This window comes from Lepidochelys olivacea (assembly GCF_965140295.1).
Source record: "Lepidochelys olivacea isolate rLepOli2 genome assembly, chromosome: 2".
In the NCBI taxonomy this organism is placed as follows: Eukaryota; Metazoa; Chordata; order Testudines; family Cheloniidae; genus Lepidochelys; species Lepidochelys olivacea.
In genome coordinates, this window is record NC_140412.1 from 105835725 (window position 1) to 105853601 (window position 17877).

The window sequence follows — 17877 nt, forward strand, 5'->3', positions numbered from 1 at the left end:
CATTCACAGCACATGCATGGGAGGCAGTACTACAGTAGCCCCTTTTAAAAAACAAAAAAACCCACGTCTTCCAACCCATCTGGAAGGGTAAACCTGGCCTTTGCTACAGAGTTAGGTGCACCTGAGCTGACTTGTGTTAAGGGAATTGCACAACAGTCTACTCCAAAATTTGCCTCTCAGCAAGGGAAGCACCTCCCCCAGCCATGCAACACCATTTCCCTGCCCTATAGAGCCATCGCTGATCTACTTAGCTTGACAACGAGAATGTGTAGACCTTGTTTCAGAGTATAGTTGGATAGATTAACAATATTGCTGGGTGGGTTAAGGGGACCACTGTTGTGGCACCTTGCGGCATGTAATAGTTTAGATAGTTTAGTGTCCTTTTTATTTTGTAGCGAAGCAAAGTGTGTTGTAAATGACTTATCTAGTTTTTGTAAAGTCCAGCCATGAGGAAGTTTGTGTGGAAGGTTGGTTTTTTATGAGAGTGTCATAAATATAAAGGGAAGGGTAACCATCTTTAAAATCCCTCCTGGCCAGAGGAAAAGCCCTTTCACCTGTAAAGGGTTAAGAAGCTAGGATAACCTCGCTGGCACCTGAACAAAATGACCAATGAGGAGACCAGATACTTTCAAAGCTGGGGGGAGAGAAACAAAGGGTCTGGGTCTGTGTGTGTGTGATGCTTTTGCCTGGGACAGAACAGGAATGGCGTCTTAGAATTTAGTAATCTAACTAGATATGCATTAGATTATGATTTCTTTAAATGGCTGAGAAAATAAGCTGTGCTGAATGGAATGGCTATTCCTGTCTTTGTCTTTTTGTAACTTAAGGTTTTGCCTAGAGGGATTCTCTATGTTTTGAATCTAATTACCCTGTAAGGTATTTACCATCCTGATTTTACAGAGGTGATTCTTTTTACTTTTTCTTCTGTTAAAATTCTTCTTGTAAGAAACTGAATGCTGTTTTTCATTGTTGTTAAGATCCAAGGGTTTGGGTCTGTGTTCACCTATGCAAATTGGTGAGGATTTTTAATCAAACCTTCCCAAGGAAGGGGGGTGCAAGATTTTGGTGAGGATTTTGGGGGGAAAGATGTTTCCAAACGACTCTTTCCCAATAATAAACCCAGTTAGACGTTTGATGGTGGCAGCGAAAGTCCAAGGGCAAAAGGTAAAATAGTTTGTACCTTGGGGAAGTTTTAACTTAAGCTGGTAAAAGTAAGCTTAGGAGGTTTTCATGCAGGTCCCCACATCTGTATCCTAGAATTCAGAGTGGGAAGGAACCTTGACATGGTGGCAGAGCGGTGGGATTAACTTGAAATCATTTTGAGATCAATTTGAGATTTTTTGAACCAGAAGCACAGATTTTAAAAGGGAATTTTTTTTTCCTTTGGGCTGCTGGAAATCAGGTTTCCAACTGAAAGAAGTTTGGAGTTTTTTCCTCTGCTTTGGGGCCAGAGCAAAGACAAAAGGGAATGGTCTTTTGTGAGCTGGAGTTTTCTCCACCTAAAGGCAGGGTACTTAACCTCCTGCAGGGAAATTCACAAGTCTTCACAGACCTGAATTTTTTTGCTTTTTGTTTGTTTTTTTCTTCTCCAAAAAGCAAATGAGGGGTTTTCTGCCTATTTGCCTGGAGACAAAGGTGTTACGGGTTTTTTAGGATTTCTCTGTAGGCTGACAATCATTATCAGAGAACATAGGTATCCGGACAGCACAGCAATATTTTACAAGCCAAGTTTTTTTTTTGGTTTTCTTTCTAACTCTCAGGTGTAAAGTTAATTAAAAACAGAAGTTACGATGACAGACTCCACATTTCAACAAAGGCTGGAATTAGCCAGATTTGAGGCTGAGAAAAAACAAAAGGAATATGAAAGACTGATAGAACTCACGTGGATGGAGATGGATGCACATACGGCCAGGGAAAAAGAAATGGAGGCTGCCCACAGGAGGGAAATGGAGGCAAAGGACAAAGAAATGGAGGTAAGGGCCAAAGAACTGCAGGAGAAGGAAAAAGAGAGGAAGCATGCACTGGAGATGGAGAAGGCAAAGGTTCAGCAGAATATACCTAGCAATCTTTCTGCAGGTACCACTTCCCATCCCAGAAAGTTCCCCACCTACAAGGCAGGCGATGATACCGAGGCCTTCTTAGAAAACTTCGAAAGGGCCTGCCTTGGGTACAGCATCTCTACAGACCAATACATGGTAGAGCTGAGGCTGCAGCGCAGTGGACCCTTAGCTGAGGTGGCGGCTGAAATGCCTAAGGAACAAATGAACCAGTATGAACTGTTTAAAACCAAGGCGAGAGTCAGAATGGGGCTAACTCCCGAGCATTCCCGTCGGCGGTTCAGAGCCCTAAGGTGGAAACCAGACATGTCATTTACCCGACATGCCTACCACATTGTGAAACATTGGGATGCCTGGATATCAGGAGCAAGTGTTAAATCTCCAGCAGATTTGCCCTTCCTAATGCAATGGAACAGTTCTTAGAGGGTGTTCCTGAGGAAATAGAAAGATACATCCTAGATGGGAAACCCAAAACTGTAATCGAGCCAGGGGAGATTGGAGCCAAATGGGTGGAGGTGGCAGAGAAGAAAAAAAACTGGTTGCAGTTGGAGCGGATACCAGAAGGGACAACCTCAGACCACACCCTACTCCTGGGGGCAGCCCAAGGCCCCACCTACCCCACAAGGAACCCTCCAGACTCTTATCATCCCACCACTCCATTCTCCAGCAACCCACCTCGCCCCAGTGACCCGTCAGCTGGATGATGTTTTAAATGTAACAAGCTGGGGCATGTAAAGGCCAACTGCCCAAAGAACCCCAACAGATTACAGTTCATTGCACCAGAGTCACCCCAGAGGTCCTAAGGCCCAGATACCTCCTAGATACCCTCAGAGCGGAGGGAAACTGAGTGTGGGCGGAAAGAAGGTCACCACCTGGAGGGACACCGCAACACAAGTGTCGGCTATCCATGCTTCCTTAGTGGACCCCAATGTAATCAACCCAGAGGAAATGATGATTCAACCCTTCAAGTCCAACTCTTTCAATTTGCCTACAGCCAAGTTGCCTGTCCAGTACAAGGGCTGGTCAGGAACATGGACTTTTGCAGTCTCTGATGATTATCCCATCCCCATGCTGTTGGGGGAAGACTTGGCCAATCATGTGAAGCGAGCCAAGAGGGTGGGGATGGTCACCTGCAGCCAGGCTAAACAAGCCGTCACGCCTAGCTCTGTTCCGGAAACTTCTACCAGGACCAAGTCAGAGGTGATGAACCTGGACCCCTGGCCAATGTCTGCAACAGCAGTAGTGGATCCAGTCCCAGAGACCCAGACAGAGCCAGTCCCAGAACTGGAACCGGCGGAACAACCAGCACCAGACCCATTTCCCACACTGAATCCAGTACTTGCAACCCCAGCACCAGAGGGCCCCACCGAACCCGAACCGACAGCAGCCGATAACCCTATACAAGAGGCTCAGCCGGAGCCTGAACCCCAACATAGTGCACCAGCGGAGAGCAGTTCACAGTCAACGGAAACAGCCCCATCCCCTACATTGCTTCCAGAGGGACCAAGCATAGGTCCACAATCCAATGAGGAACTGATGTCTCCAGCATCAAGGGAACAGTTCCAGATCGAACAGAAAGCAGATGAAAGCCTCCAGAGAGCTTGGACGGCGGCATGGAGCAACCCACCGCCTCTCAGCTCTTCCAATCGATCCAGGTTTGTTGTAGAAAGAGGACTTTTATACAAGGAAACTCTTTCTGGTGGACACCAGGAAGACTGGCATCCTCAGAGACAGTTGGTAGTTCCAACTAAGTACCGGGTCAAGCTCTTGAGCTTAGCCCACGATCATCCTAGTGGCCATGCTGGGGTGAACAGGACCAAAGACTGTTTGGGGAGGTCATTCCACTGGGAGGGAATGGGCAAGGATGTTTCTACCTATGTCCGGTCTTGTGAGGTATGCCAAAAAGTGGGAAAACCCCAAGACCAGGTCAAAGCCCCTCTCCAGCCACTCCCCATCATTGAATTTCCATTTCAGTGAGTAGCTGTGGATATTCTGGGTCCTTTTCCGAAAAGGACACCCAGAGGAAAGCAGTACATACTGACTTTCATGGATTTTGCCACCCGATGGCTGGAAGCAGTAGCTCTAAGCAACACCAGGGCTAAAAGCGTGTGCCAGGCACTAGCAGACATTTTTGCCAGGGTAGGTTGGCCCTCCAACATCCTCACAGATGCAGGAACTAATTTCCTGGCAGGAACCATGGAAAGCCTTTGGGAAGCTCATGGGGTAAATCACTTGGTTGCCATTCCTTACCACCATCAAACAAATGGTATGGAGGAGAAGTTTAATGGAACTTTGGGGGCCATGATACGTAAATTCTTAAATGAGCACTCCAATGATTGGGACCTACTGTTGCAGCAGTTGCTCTTTGCCTACAGAGCTGTACCACATCCCAGTTTAGGGTTTTCACCATTTGAACTTGTATATGGCCACGAGGTTAAGGGGCCATTACAGTTGGTGAAGCAGCAATGGGAGGGCTTTACACCTTCTCCAGGAACTAACATTCTGGACTTTGTAACCAACCTACAAAACACCCTCCGAACCTCTCTAGCCCTTGCTAAAAAAAAAAACCTACAGGATGCTCAAAAAGAACAAAAAGCCTGGTATGATAAACATGCCAGAGAGCATTCCTTCAAAGTAGGGGACCAGGTCATGGTCTTAAAGGCGCTCCAGGCCCATAAAATGGAAGCGTTGTGGGAAGGGCCATTCATGGTCCAGGAGCGCCTGCGAGCTGTTAATTATCTCGTAGCATTTCCCACCTCCAACCAAAAGCCTAAGGTGTACCATATTAATTCTCTAAAGCCCTTTTATTCCAGAGAATTAAAGGTTTGTCAGTTTACAGCCCATGGAGGAGATGACGCTGAGTGGCCTGAAGGTGTCTACTACGAAGGGAAAAGTGCTGGTGGCGTGGAAGAGGTGAACCTCTCCATGACCCTTGGGCGTATGTAGCAACAGCAGATCAAGGAGCTGTGCACTATCTATGCGCGGACGTTCTTAGCCACCCCAGGACTGACTGAACGGGCATACTACTCCATTGACACAGGTAATGCTCACCCAATTAAAGTCCAACCTTATCGGGTGTCTCCTCAAGCTAAAACTGATATAGAACGGGAGATCCAGGATATCTTACAGATGGGTATAATCCACCCCTCTGGCAGTGCATGGACATCTCCAGTGGTTCTAGTTCCCAAACCAGATGGGGAGATACGTTTTTGCGTGGACTGCCGTAAGCTAAATGCTGTAACTCGCCCAGACAACTATCCAATGCCACACACAGATGAACTATTAGAGAAACTGGGACGCGCCCAGTTCATCTCTACCTTGGACTTAACCAAGGGATACTGGCAGGTTCCGCTAGATGAATCCGCCAAGGAAAGGTCAGCCTTCATCACACATCTCGGGCTGTATGAATTTAATGTACTCCCTTTCGGGCTGCGGAATGCACCCGCCACCTCCCAAAGACTTGTAGATGGTCTCCTAGCAGGATTAGGAGAATATGCAGTCCCCTACCTTGACAATGTGGCCGTATTTTCGGATTCCTGGGCAGAACACCTGGAACATCTACAAAAAGTCTTCGAGCGCATAAGGGAGGCAGGACTAACTGTTAAGGCTAAGAAGTGTCAAATAGGCCTAAACAGAGTGACTTACCTTGGACACCACATGGGTCAAGGAACTGTCAACCCCCTACAGGCCAAAGTGGATGCTATCCAAAAGCGGCCTGTCCCAAAGTCAAAGAAACAGGTTCAATCCTTCTTAGGCTTGGCTGGTTATTACAGACAATTTGTACCTCAATACAGCCAAATCGCTGCCCCACTAACAGACCTAACCAAAAACAAACAGCCAAATGCCGTTCAGTGGACCGAAGAGTGTCAGAAGGCCTTTAACCAGCTTAAAGTGACACTTGTGTCTGACCCTGTACTAAGGGCCCCAGACTTTGACAAACCATTCCTAGTAACCACACATGCGTCCGAGCGTGGTGTGGGAGCAGTTTTAATGCAGGAAGGACTGGATTAAGAATTCTACCCTGTTGTGTTTCTCAGCAAAAAACTGTCTGAGAGGGAAAGCAAGTGGTCAGTCAGTGAAAAAGAATGTTAAGCCATTGTCTACGCTCTGGAAAAGCTACGCCCATATGTTTGGGGACAGTGTTTCCACCTGCAAACCGACCATGCTGCGCTACAGTGGCTTCATACCGCCACGGGAAATAACAAAAAACTTATTCGGTGGAGTTTAGCTCTCCAAGATTTTGATTTAGACATCCAGCACATCTCAGGAGCTTTTAACAAAGAGGCTGATGCACTCTCCTGTGAAAAGAAAAGGAGTACTTGTGGCACCTTAGAGAATAACAAATTTATTTGAGCATAAGCTTTCGTGAGCTACAGCTCACTTCATCGGATGGTTTCCCAGAATCAACTGGTTAAAATTGTCCTTGAGATGTGGAAAATATTGTTAGTCTTTATATACTTGGTAGTATATTTAGAGGTGCATGTGTCTTATTCACTTTGTTTTTTCCTAGAGCTCCAGGAAGAAATCCCAGCCAGTGTTTCACCCTATCTGTGACTTGGGGGGTGTGTCATAAATATAAAGGGAAGGGTAACCATCTTTAAAATCCCTCCTGGCCAGAGGAAAAGCCCTTTCACCTGTAAAGGGTTAAGAAGCTAGGATAACCTTGCTAGCACCTGACCAAAAATGACCAATGAGGAGACAATATACTTTCAAAGCTGGAGAGGGGGGAGAAACAAAGGGTCTGAGTCTGTGTGCGTGATGCTTTTGCCGGGGACAGAACAGGAATGGAGTCTTAGAATTTAGTAATCTAACTAGATAGGCATTAGATTATAATTTCTTTAAATGGCTGAGAAAATAAGCTGTGCTGAATGGAATGGCTATTCCTGTCTTTGTCTTTTTGTAACTTAAGGTTTTGCCTAGAGGGATTCTCTATGTTTTGAATCTAATTACCCTGTAAGGTATTTACCATCCTGATTTTACAGAGGTGATTCTTTTTACTTCTATTAAAATTCTTCTTGTAAGAAACTGAATGCTTTTTTCATTGTTCTTAAGATCCAAGGGTTTGGGTCTATGTTCACCTATGCAAATTGGTGAGGATTTTTATCAAATCTTCTCAGGAAGGGGGGTGCAAGGTTTTGGTGAGGATTTTGGGGGGAAAGATGTTTCCAAACTACTCTTTCCCAATAATAAACCCAGTTAGACGTTTGGTGGCGTCAGCGAAAGTCCAAGGGCAAAAGGTAAAATAGTTTGTACCTTGGGGAAGTTTTAACCTAAGCTGGTAAAAGTAAGCTTAGGAGGTTTTCATGCAGGTCCCCACATCTGTATCCTAGAGTTCAGAGTGGGAAGGAACCTTGACAGAGAGTATCCAATTTTGAGAGCTCATTCTTAATCTTTCCCTGTTTGCTGTAGAGGATGTTCATCAGGTGGTTCCACAGTTTCTTTGAGAGCGTGTGGCCCAAGCTGTCAGCATAGTCTGTGTGGTATGTAGATTGTAATGGATTTTTTACCTTCAGTCCTTTTGGTATGATGTCCATCTGTTTGCATTTGGAAAGGAAGATGATGTCTGTCTGTATCTGTATGAGTTTTTTCATGAAGTTGATAGATTTCCACTCCATACGGTTAAAAAGAAAAGGAGTACTTGTGGCACCTTAGAGGCTAACAAATTTATTTGAGCATAAGCTTTCGTGAGCTACAGCTCACTTCATCGGATGCATTCAGTGGAAAATACAGTGGGGAGATTTATATACATAGAGAACATGAAACAATGGGTGTTACCATACACACTGTAACCAGAGTGATCACATAAGGTGAGCTACTACCAGCAGGAGAGGGGGGGGGAAGGGGAACCTTTTGTAGTGATAATCAAGGTTGGCCATTTCCAGCAGTTGACAAGAACGTCTGAGGAACAGTGCGGGGGAGGGGGGATAAACATGGGGAAATAGTTTTACTTTGTGTAGTGACCCATCCACTCCCAGTCTCTATTAAAGCCTAAGTTAATTGTATCCAGTTTGCAAATTAATTCCAATTCAGCAGTCTCTCGCTGGAGTCTGGTTTTGAAGTTTTTGTGTTGAAGTATTGCCACTTTTAGGTCTGTAATCGAGTGACCAGAGAGATTGAAGTGTTCTCCAACTGGTTTTTGAATGTTATAATTCTTGACGTCTGATTTGTGTCCATTTGTTCTTTTACATAGAGACTGTCCAGTTTGACCAATGTACATGGCAGAGGGGCATTGCTGGCCCGTGAAGGCATATATCACATTGGTAGATGTGCAGGTGAACGAGCCTCTGATATTGTGGCTGATGTGATTAGGCCCTGTGATGGTGTCCCCTGAATAGATATTTGGACACAGTTGGCAACGGGCTTTGTTGCAAGGATAGGTTTCTGGGTTAGTGGTTCTGTTGTGTGGTGTGTGGTTGCTGGTGAGTATTTGCTTCAGGTTGGGGGCTGTCTGTAAGGAAGGACTGGCCTGTCTCCCAAGATCTGTGAGAGTGATAGGTCGTCCTTCAGGATAGGTTGTAGATCCTTGATGATGCGTTGGAGAGGTTTTAGTTGGGGGCTGAAGGTGATGGCTAGTGGCGTTCTGTTATTTTCTTTGTTGGGCCTGTCCTGTAGTAGGTGACTTCTGGGTACTCTTCTGGCTCTGTCAATCTGTGTGACTTGTATTGAGCCTAATGGTCCTCCACCAGCTGCTGTACCACAATTCCTCTGACCTTGCGACAGCAGCTGCAGTCACAGTTTTGGACTTCACAAGCCAGACCTCACAAGACGCCCACCCCTTTAAATGTTACAGAGTAGCAGCCATGTTAGTCTGTATCCGCAAAAAGAAAAGGCGGACTTGTGGCACCTTAGAGACTAACAAATTTATCTGAGCATAAGCTTATGCTCAAATAAATTTGTTAGTCTCTAAGGTGCCACAAGTCCTCCTTTTCTTTTCACCCCTTTAAAGACACCTATGTATCTTTCAAATGGCTCTTCCTGATTGTCCATCATGGAAAGCAAACATCACCTCACCTTTGTTGTTTACATCTGACCGTCCGATCATGCTAGCCTCATGAACACATAGCTACCAGATCCAATACTGCTTGCCTGCCCCACCCAGGAGTGTATCTCCTGGGCCTGTGCGTAAAAGAGTCTGCAAGCACAGCTAGGAATAGCTACAGAAACATCAACTTCTAGAAGCAGATTGCCTGGGGAAGTTCTGGCAAAGGTGTATGACAGGGATCAGCAGCAGGCTCACCAGGGCAGATGGAGGGACCCAGGCTCCCCACTCTGCAGGGTTCCCTTGCTCATGCAGCTCTTCCCCACTCTGCAGGGTAGAGGGGGCCTCGGAGCCTGAGAGAAAGCGGGGATTTTCCCTTGTTATGTTGTATTTTCTCTTACTATTGAGCCTACGTGAGTTCTACTGTTTTGCATGAATACTGTGAGTGCTGCAGTTTCCCTGTGTGCTGCACTAATACCTCAGTGGTGGGAATAGGGATGTGTGATTTTGACGGAGACCTCTGGGGCAGGTGAGGCTGCTCCAGCTGCCTGCATGTATGCTATGACCAGTGCCCTTGATAACCGGAGACTCAGGACGGGGATGCATCCAAGTGACAACCAGGTGATTCTTTGCCTGGGAAGCATGACGAGATAAGGAGGAGGAGCAACAGGTGTGTCTGAGGTCAGGTTGCTGAAAGCTGGCAGTCTGCTTAGGGGCACTGGAAGAGGAGGAGTCCAGGGCATCTGGCTCAGGCCTCCCGAAGATGGACTTGGCTGCAAATCACTGATTTCTGTGCTAATGAGTTCTGTTCTATGCTGCGTTGCTGTTGAATAATAAACCTTCTATTTTACTGGCTGGCTGAGAGTCACATCTGACTGTGGAGTTGGGATGCAGGGACCTCTGGCTTCCCCAGGAGCCCTGCCCGGGCGGACTCACTGCAGGAAGCGCACGGTGTGGAAGAGGATGCTGCATGCTCAGAGGTCAGATCCAGGAAGGTCGAAGCTGTGTAAGCTTCTTGCCCTGGTGACAGTATGCTCAGCAAGAGGAGGCATGCTCCCCCAGAGTGCTGACTGGCTTCATATGGAATAGTTCCGGAACCTTGCCCAGTGACTCCATGACAACTGGTGGTAGCACTGGGATAAACTGCATCCCGTGGACGGAGCATCCTGTAAGTGACTAGGGAGCAGTAGAACGAAGGGGGATTACCGAGAGACAGACATGCTGAAGGCTCAGAGAGGTGCGGTTCCAGGAGGAGGAGGACCATATGGGTTAACCCCAACAGAGAGTGGACCCCTGAGAAGGGCTGTCGCACCGAAGGGGTTCCTCCCAGAGACCGTGGGGAGCTGAGAGAGCACAGGCCTGGGAGTCAGTGACCATTTGGGAACAGCATGGAGATGGCCTATAACCATTTCCTTAAGAAGGAGATTGCAGAGCTGTGCAGAGAGAGAAAAAGGGACATGCACTGGAAAGTTCACTAAGGCACAGCTGATTGCTCAGTTGAAAGAGGAGGATCACTCTAAGGAGCCAGATCCTGACCCAGCTGGGGGCATGAGAGAGGCTGGGAACAGCCAGGCAGCCCCAGGGTCTGCACCCGTTCCTAACCTAACTGGGGCCACGAGAGAGGCTGGAAGCAGCCGGCCATCCTGGAGACCCATGTCCCCGACCTTCAGGGAGTCTCCACCGGGTTCCCTGTTGATGGATCTGAGACGGAAGGAGTCAGAGGACCATGAGAGACAGGGAAGGCATGAAGCAGAACAGCAGGAGAGACAGCGGCAGCATGAACTGGCGATGGCTGAGCCGAGAGGCAGAAGGACCCCTCCAGGGTGAGTGGAGATGGACCCCGGGGTGCCAATTCCACAGGGAACCTCAACATTAAATTGCTGCCCCAGGTTAAGGACGGGGGAGATATAGATACCTGTCTCACAGCTTTTGAGCAGTCTTACAATTGGAACCAGGCTGGCCCTGCGGAAAGGCTCTGGTGTCTAGCCCCCTTCCTGGGTCCCAAGGTCATAGAGCTGTTTAGCCAGATTGGGGATGTGTGGGGGTGGCAGACTTGCTCTCACTCCTGGCCCTAGCATATATGTCTGTGTGTACTCTCCTGTGTTCAGGCCCCTCGGACCGCCAGTAGGAGTGGAAGGTGGTGGTCAATGCGAAGACATTCCTGTGACAGAGAGCTGTTGTCAGGCCCCGGGTGCTGCAGCCTCACCAGCTGCTGCAGGACTGTGGGACCTGGGTGAAGGTACCAGGGATGAAGCCACTCTCCCTGCCTATGACTCAGATGGCCATGCACACACAGGAGGGGTCGTGCTGGCTGGTAGTTGAGGTTCTCCAAGATATCGGCTGTGACCTCCTGGTGGGGGATGACTGTCTCTTTGGGACAGGCTCCAGGCCCTACTCCAATAACAGCTGAGGATTTGAATTTGAATCCAGGGAACCCATTGGCTGAGACTGAAGCAGTCAGTGAAAATGCAAATGACCTGGCTGGCAGTGGGGAGGAGCTACTAAGCTCAGGATACCTGCCTGTCTGTAATCAGAGCTCTGGAGCTGAATAGGACAGAGAGATACTCCCCAGCGCCCTGCACACGGGGGAGGTGGCTAACGTTGGCTCTAATGCTGTGAGCAAAGCAGCGGGTTCGCTGCCTGCCCTAACAGGGACAGCAGGGGCAAAGCTGAGCCCAGGGGATTGGCGACCCCAGCTGAATGTGGGGAACCGCAGCCAGAGCGGGACAGCTGCCAGCCAGGGCTGTCTTGTCCAGAGGTGCAAAAGGCCCGGGACAAGGATAAAACAGCCTTGAGACACCTACCTGTCAGAGGAGCCTTTTCAGAGGGTGGCTGTGGACCTAGTGTGGCCCCTCAGCAGGGCGACCCGGGTAGGGAAAAAATACATTCTGGTGGGGGTAGATTTTGGTACCCGTTACTTAGAGGCCGTGGCTCTGTCCTTTATCAAGGCAGACAGTGTGGTGGATGTGCTCCTGACAGTTTTCAGCAGAGTGGGATTCCCCAAGGAGGTCCTTACAGACCAGGGATCCAACTTCATGTCAACCCTGCTCCAGTGCTTGTGGGAGAAGTGTGGGGTCTGACACATCGGGGCCTCGGCATATCATCCTCAGTCCAACAGGCTGGTGGAGAGATTTTATAGGACCCTGAAGATGATGCTGAAGACTTTTCTAGGCCAGCATCTCCTGGACTGGGACAAGTATTTACCCCACCTGCGTACAGGGAAGTGCCCCTCGAACCCATGGGGTTCTCTCCTTTGCAATTGCTGTTTGGGAGGGGAGTGAAGGGACCCCTGGACTTGGTGAGGGACGAAGTGGAGGGGAAGGCCTCCCTGGATGAAGAATCAGTGTGGAGTATGTACTGACTTTCCAGGAAAAGCTTGCTGAGCTCATGGGTCTGGCCAGGGTGAACCTAGCCAGGGCCCAAGGGAGGCAGAAAGTCTGGTGTGACCGCTCAGCCCAGGTGAGGATTCTCATCCTGGTGAGGAAGAATAAGCTGCAAGCTGCCTCGGACAGGCCCTTCAAGGTCATCAAGCAGCTGAATGAGAAGAACAATGTGGTGGAACTGCCCAACTAGACTCACAGCCACTAAGGGAACCAGGTCAACATAATGGAGCCATACTGTGACAGGGAGAGGCTGGTACTGGCCGTGTGTGGCCAGTGGGAGAAGGGGGAAGATCCCCTGGTGGGTCTCTTTCCTGAGACAGGAGCTGGTCTCTTGCTGGAATCAATTACTCTCTCTGACCAGCTAACACCTGCTCAGCAGGCAGAGATCAGAGAGGCACTGCATTCATACCAACAGCTGTTTTCCAACTGTCCTGGACTTGCTAACCCAGCTGTCCACTGTGTGGAGACAGGAGCTGGCCCTCCCATCAGGTGTTCCCCATTCAGAGTAAATGGGAACACAGCCCAGGTGCCGGAGAGAAAGGTCAGAGACATACTGGCTTTAGGGATGATCCAGCCATCTACCAGCCGTGGGGCCTCTCCCGTGGTGCTGGTCCCCAGGAAAGATGGGTCAATCCGATTCTGTGTGGCCTAGTGGAAGCTCATTGCCAAAACCATGTCTAGTGCCTGTCCCATACCTAGGCCTGACGAGATCCTAGACAAGTTTGGGGGGGCACTCGGTACCCCAGGATCAGGAATCTCACCACAGCCTACTGGCAGGTGCCTTTGGAACGAGATGCCAGGTTGAAACCTGCTTTTGTCACCACTTTGGGGCTGTACAAATCCCTGGTTCTACCTTTAGGCCTCAAGGAGGCACCAGTCACCTGCCAGCACCAGGTGGATCAGTTACTGACAGGGATGGAGAATTTCACCCTAGCAGACATTGATGATATTTGTGTCATTAACCAGACCTGGGAGGACCAGGGGAAGGAGGGGGTTGGGTCGCCTCTAGGGCTTACTGTAAAAGCTGGTAAGAGCAAGGTGTGTGTGGCAGGTGTGTGGAGCGGATGCCTAAAGCCAGAGCTGGCCAAGATGGAAGCAATCAGAGAGTGGTCTGCTTCCCAGACTAAGGAACAGGCCAAGACCTTTATTGGGATGGTGGGGCACTACTGGAGTTTTGTGCCCAACTTTAGCTCTGTGTCAGACAAGGGTAAACCAGACAAGCTGGTCTGGACCAGGCAGTGCCAGAGGGCTCTCTGCACGCTGAAGAAGGAACTGGACAAGGGCCTAGTCCTGGGAAACCCTGAGTGACCCTGCTCATTTTGGTCTCAAAGGAGGGAGAGATACGACGAAGTGGGGATATTCCTTTGTTCTGGTGTATGTGAGCGTCTGTGAGCCTTACTATTGAGCCTATGTGAGGTTTACTGTTTTGCATGAATACTGTGTGTGCCTCAGTTTCCCTGTGCAGTAGTGCCTCGGTGTTGGGAATAGGGGTGTGTGACTTTTGCTGAGACCTCTGGGGTAGGTGAGGCTGCTCCAGCTGTTAGCACATATGCCATGACCGGTGCCCTTCATAACCTGAGATGCAGGAGGGGGATGTGACCAGGTGACTCTTTGCCCAGGAAGTGAGACAAAGACAAGGAGGAGGAGCAATGGGGGTGTCTGAAGTCAGGTCGCTGGAAGCTGGCAGTCTGCTTGGGGGCACTGGAAGAGGGGGAGTCCAGGGCATCTAGCCCAGGACTCCCCAAGATGGACATGGCTGAAAGTCACTGATTTCTGTGTTAACAAGTTCTGTTCTACACTGTGTTCCTGTTGAATAATAAACCTTCTGTTTTACTGGCTGGCTGAGAGTCACATCTGACTGTGGAGTTGGGGTGCAGGGACCTCTGGCTTCCCAAGGAGCCCTGCCCGGGCAGACTCGCTGTGGGAAGCGAACAGTGTTGAAGGGGATACTGAATGCTCAGAGGTCAGATCCAGGAAGGTTGAAGCTGTGTAAGCTTCTTGCCTTGTGACAGTATGCTCAGCGAGAGGAGGCTCCCCCAGAGTCCTGACTGGCTTTGTATGAAGTAGTTCCAGAGCAACTCCCAGTGACTCCATGACAGAGCCACAGCCTGGCCCTGCTAAGACCTGCAGCACACCCTCCACCTGTCCATGGTGCAGGGGGCCCACTGAAAGCAGCTACTCCCCCCCAGCCTGTGTCTACACCCTGGACTCCCTGCCCAGGACAGGTGGAGGGTCTACGACGCCCCAGAGCTGCCCATGGCGTGGCTCTTATGGCTGGGCTGAAGCTCCGAGGCCCCCGCCCAGCTAGAGCTGGGTCGGTGTAGGGTGACCAGATGTCCCAATTTTAAAGGGACAGTCCCAATATTTGGGTCTTTTTCTTATACAGGCACCGCTAGGTTGGTGAGAGCTGTGGGGAGCAGCTGGAGGGTTTGTGTGGCTCCCATAGCTGCCCAGGCTTCCTGGCCAGGCTCCATGCTGCCCCCCAGGGGGGCCCTGCAGAAGAGAAGAGGAGTGGAAGGGTGGGGCATCCACTCCAGCAAAAAGTGCAAGGGCCCTAGCCTCCCTGGTTCTGGTGCTACTGCCCTCCCCCCCCACTCCTCTCTGATATTTCAAACTGGCATCCATCCCACCCACAACTTTACTGAGATCAAAGACAGTGACTTGATTATTTCATTGATGTTACAAAATACTGTTAGAGAATACATTCCCAAAAATAGTTTGGAAGTCTAATTACATAGTTCATACCAGATCAGCCTTCTTTGCTTTGGCAGAAGTAGAAGTTGGTATCCCCTTTTCCAGTCATCAGTTTGCTTATCGAGGCAGTGAGAGCTACGCCAAGTACTTGGAATAGCGATGTCCCTTTTGTCCTCGAAAGCTCTTAAAACTTCCATGGACATGCTCTGCAGTCCCCTTCCAAACATTTTAGAGGCAGCAGTCTTACTTCTTCCGCTGCCTCTCTCCAATGAGTTCATTGGACATATTCCTGAAGGTTTCATCACATTACATAATCTTTAAAGATTAATCTTTAATTCCCAGAGAGTTATTAAGTGTTCCCTCTAATTTTTCCCACACATGTGGAATGAACTTTGTTATGTGCACCAATACGGAGGTGATTGTGACACATCACATGAATTTTGTTATGTGCACCAATATGAAGGTGGTGGGGCTGGGGATGATGGGTTTGAGGAGTGGGAGGGGGCTCTGGGTTCAGGCAGAGGGTTGGGGTGAGGGGTACAGGCTGCTCTGGGGCTGCAGTGGGGAGAGAGGACTCCCCCCCAGCCTTCTCTCACTGCAGCATCTCAGAGCTGGGGGAGGGGCACCTTCCCCCCCCCCCTCCCCAGCTGTGGCAGATCAGCACTGGGGCCGGGCCAAGGGAGGGGGGGGCCTCTTCTCTGACTGCGGCCCTGCACAGGGCTTAATAAGCAGTGGACGTGCTGCTTAGAGAGAACTTAGGTTGGCAACCCTAGCTGGGATCACTGAAGTAAATAGGGTAGCAGCATAGTGGCCAGGGCAGCTTTGGACCACCACTCACTGCTGGGCTTTCTGTGCCTGTCCCCTTTACTTGACCAGCTTCTCCATCAGTGAAGCATCCTGAGTGATCCACCAGTGCTTGCATGAGCATGGAAAAAATATCCCTGTTGACATACTCAGTGACAAGGTGGGGTGGTTCCAGAATACAGATGTATATGCCATCTACTGCTCCACTGCAGTTAGGGAACCCTGTGCCTACAAATGCATGCACTATTTCCTGCACATTACCAAGAGTCACAGTCACAGCTAGATGATGATTAATGGCCGTATATACTTGGAGGCCCAATGGGCCCCCACGGTGGATTTTCCAACTCCAAACTGATTGCCCACTGATCAGTAGCACTCCAGCATTGCAAGCTTCCAGAACATGAGCACCACTCACGTCTCCACTGTCAATACTATTCTCATTTTGGCGTCCTTGAGCTGGGGGCAAGCTTACCACACAGATCCAGCAATTCACCTTTTGCATGCAAAAATTCTGAAGCTATTGCTTGTTATTCCCAAATCTGCATGACTGTGATAGCCCACCAATCAGTGCTAATTTCTCAGGCCCAGAAGCAACAATAGACTATGGAGCAGCTCCATGAATGGCAGGAGCAACCTGGCATGTTTTTGTCATAGTACTATCCAGTTATTTTGGTGGAACGTCTCCCCATCATCTCCGTCCCATTGCAATAGTACTTGCTTCAGTTCTGCAAACACAGGAGAAACATGCATCTGTATTAGCAACACTCATGAAAACTGCACTGAGCTATGGGGACCAAAAAGTGGTGCTCAGGACTGTGGGAGTTTAAAAAAAAAAAAAGGCACAATAGTTATAGGACAGAATAGACATTATGGGATGAACAAAGTGGCATGGTGGGAACTTCACCCCTAACTCCCAGAAGTCCCTGGGTGAACCAGTGGTATCCCACAAGGCATTGAGGCAGATAGCATCACAGGACACAATGGGATACCTGCCTGCTGTGTACCATGTTTTATGTTGCAACTACTCATGGTGAGGAGACACAGCACAGATGCAAGCATCCCAATGGAGATGCACACAAATGACATTCTACGTTTGGTTCCTATATGCCAGTGTAACTTGCATTGACTGAACTCTCTAAGGCAGCTCTTGCTTCTACTCCACTTTTCTAGATCCTCCAGCAAAAGAAAGGGAGGGCAAACTGTCCTACTTTCTAACAAATGTCCTTGTTTTTTAATAAAGAACTTCAAGCCTTTATGCATCATCACACAAAAGCAAAACAAAGGGTACAAAATCAATTTTACATATTGCATCTGATACCTATTCACAATGTTTTTTTTCTTTTTCACCCCACCTCTTCCCAAACAGTATTCTTTCTAGAAGGAAAAAGATTAGACAAGTGTGCTTAGTTTCTCAAGTGATTTAACTCAGGGCAAAAAGGACGCTTGAGCAACTGGTTTATTTAAAAAACAAAAACAAAAGCTTTCATTCAATATTGAAACTTAAGATAAGGGACAGGAACATACCATTGTTGATGGCTGATGATTCAGTCCGAATCCGGTAATATGCATATGCAATAGATAGTTAATAATTAACAGACATCAGTAACTTTGAATAGCAAGAACAAGGTCAATAGTAGAAATATCCTGATGTCACATGACATTTCAGCCAATCCTAGCTAGGATCTTTGAATTTAAAATCTTGTTTGAAGAGGAGTTAGGTAAATGATTAAAATATCTGACATCCTTATCTTGTTTGCTCAGTTTACCAGGCAAAAAGATGATTTTTCAGTCACTTCTAAACTCAGCCTAATATGTGAAAAGCAAGCTGTATCGTTTCTTCCACTTTCATCAGCATTAGTTATACAGATCATCATTTAGAATTTAACTGGCAGTTCTGCTGAGGAGTTGTTGAAGCAGTTAGCACTGAAGAGATTGTATGGATATGCAAGAGCTACTTCAA

The 17877-nt window shown here is 48.6% G+C and overlaps 1 protein-coding gene across 1 annotated transcript; it reads left to right on the forward strand.

Moving 5' to 3' along the window:
- The first annotated feature begins 1823 nt into the window (after positions 1 to 1823).
- Positions 1824 to 7010, forward strand: LOC311517286 (uncharacterized protein). Its single transcript, XM_084622011.1, has 2 exons — positions 1824 to 3712; positions 4871 to 7010. The coding sequence occupies exons 1-2, from the start codon at positions 3006 to 3008 to the stop codon at positions 5001 to 5003; spliced, it is 840 nt and encodes a 279-aa protein (XP_084478137.1). The 5' UTR covers positions 1824 to 3005; the 3' UTR covers positions 5004 to 7010.
- Positions 7011 to 17877: the final 10867 nt, after the last annotated feature.